Source organism: Terrapene carolina, unplaced genomic scaffold (genome assembly GCF_002925995.2).
Source record: "Terrapene carolina triunguis isolate 2854851 unplaced genomic scaffold, T_m_triunguis-2.0 Scaffold462, whole genome shotgun sequence".
NCBI lineage: Eukaryota > Metazoa > Chordata > Testudines > Emydidae > Terrapene > Terrapene triunguis.
Window position 1 is genome coordinate 10149 of NW_020664813.1, and position 1620 is coordinate 11768.

Consider the following 1620-nt stretch of genomic DNA (forward strand, 5'->3'; position numbering starts at 1 on the left):
CAGGAGAAGGTAACGAGAGACCACCAGACCCCAGCCAGAGTGTGTCACTGTAGTGGGGTGGACACCCGCTCCTGCCTTGAGGGGTTGGAAAAACCCTACAGAGGGCTGGGGCAGGGCAAGGTAAAACCCTGGCTGATTGGGGGAAGTGGCTGCAGCTGGGCCACACCCTAATCAGAGCCCAGATGGGCTGTATAAAGAGGCTGGGAGCCAGAAGCTCAAGAGTCTCTCTTTGTCTTTGGTGAGAGAAGGGTCTGGCTGCAGGGAGCTAGACCAGGTACCTGTGGTGGAGCAGGGCTGGGGAGCTCCAGCCTGGAAAGCCCCAGGCTACAGCCTAGGAGAAGGCCAGGGGTACTGGGGGTTGCAGAGGGCGGGCTAGGCCAAGGCAGCAGGTCCAAACCCAACCTTGCCAATGATGAGTGGCCTATACTGCAGTCTCCCCCAGAGAGTGGGGGCTAGATGGGGACTGGCAGTGGCCTTATCCTGAGGTGAGGTGGGGTTAGTGGGTGGGGGTTCCCCTGGGAGGGGAGACCTAGCGTGTGTGGGTATTGCCGGGGGCAGCACCCAGAGCAAGGGGCACCGGGGTCCTGGGAGGGACACGGGCGCCAGTGCAGAGGACAAGGCGGATCACCGGCCTGCAGAGGGCGCTCCAGAGGCTGGTGAGCTAATTCCCTGGACGACCAGCAGGAGGCGCCGCAGTGGTGAGTCCGACCTCCTACAGTCAGGTTGTTTTCAGACCCCACCTGACCCAAATCCGACACCTGTAGTTGGGTCCCTTCAGGTTCCAGTTTGGTTGCAAGGCTCTAGATCCCTTCCCCTGGGCCAGCCCCGGAGCCGATCCTGGTCTTTCCCCTGTTCATAAGGTGTCCTTGGCCGCCCCCTAGAGCAAGTTCCTCCCACTCACTCTCCTTTGCCCTGTGCAGGCCCCGCTGACGGTGGATGCAAGTGTCCAAGGGATCCTGAACGTGCTCCCTACGCTCTCCGAGAAGGACAACGGGGCCTTTGTGAGCTGGGAAGGGAAAGCTCTTCCCTGGTGAGACGCCCCGGCCACACGACAGGAGCCCTGGGCCAGGCCATTCCAGTGACTGCGCCATCAGCCATGCTTGTGTCCTCAATAAACCCACTGTTCTAATGCAGCAGCCCTGCCTGGCCTGGCCTGACAGCCACAGGTGGAGCTGCCATGTGGGAGGCAGCGCCATGTGATGGTTCTCACTGGGGAGAGCCTCACTGATTCCTCCCACCACAGCCAAAGCCCAGAGCTGGCCTGCGTGGGAGGAATTGGGGGTGGGGGTGGCTTTGGTGGCCGCCAGGCGTGGGAAGAACACCAGGTCGTTCAGGTCCCCAGGGAACATCCTGCAGGAGGGTTTCTCTCAGGCCAACAGCAGCTGGATTTCAAGAGTGTCTGGAGGAGTTGGGACAAGAAGACCCCTTAACAAGTCCTGAAGCCTCAACCCCCCACCCAGGAACAGACACCACACTGAGCAGTCACTGCTGCAGGGAAGAGATCCCAGGGAAACCCCACACTAGTGCAATGTATTGAATTAGCCATGCTGAGATATACAGGGCAACATTCTGTAACCCGGTCCAAGATGGCCCTACCCCCAAAACAACTCAGAGGGCGCT

The 1620-nt window shown here is 60.4% G+C and overlaps 1 protein-coding gene across 1 annotated transcript in view; it reads left to right on the forward strand.

Moving 5' to 3' along the window:
* Positions 1-1123, forward strand: part of LOC113407872 (C-factor-like) — an 8642-nt gene extending 7519 nt beyond the window's left edge. Inside the window, exon 6 of the mRNA XM_026658584.2 lies at positions 921-1123. Within this exon, the coding sequence (XP_026514369.1) occupies positions 921-1034 (114 nt within the window). The 3' untranslated portion in view covers positions 1035-1123. The remainder of the gene's footprint in view (positions 1-920) is intronic.
* The last annotated feature ends 497 nt before the right edge of the window (positions 1124-1620 follow it).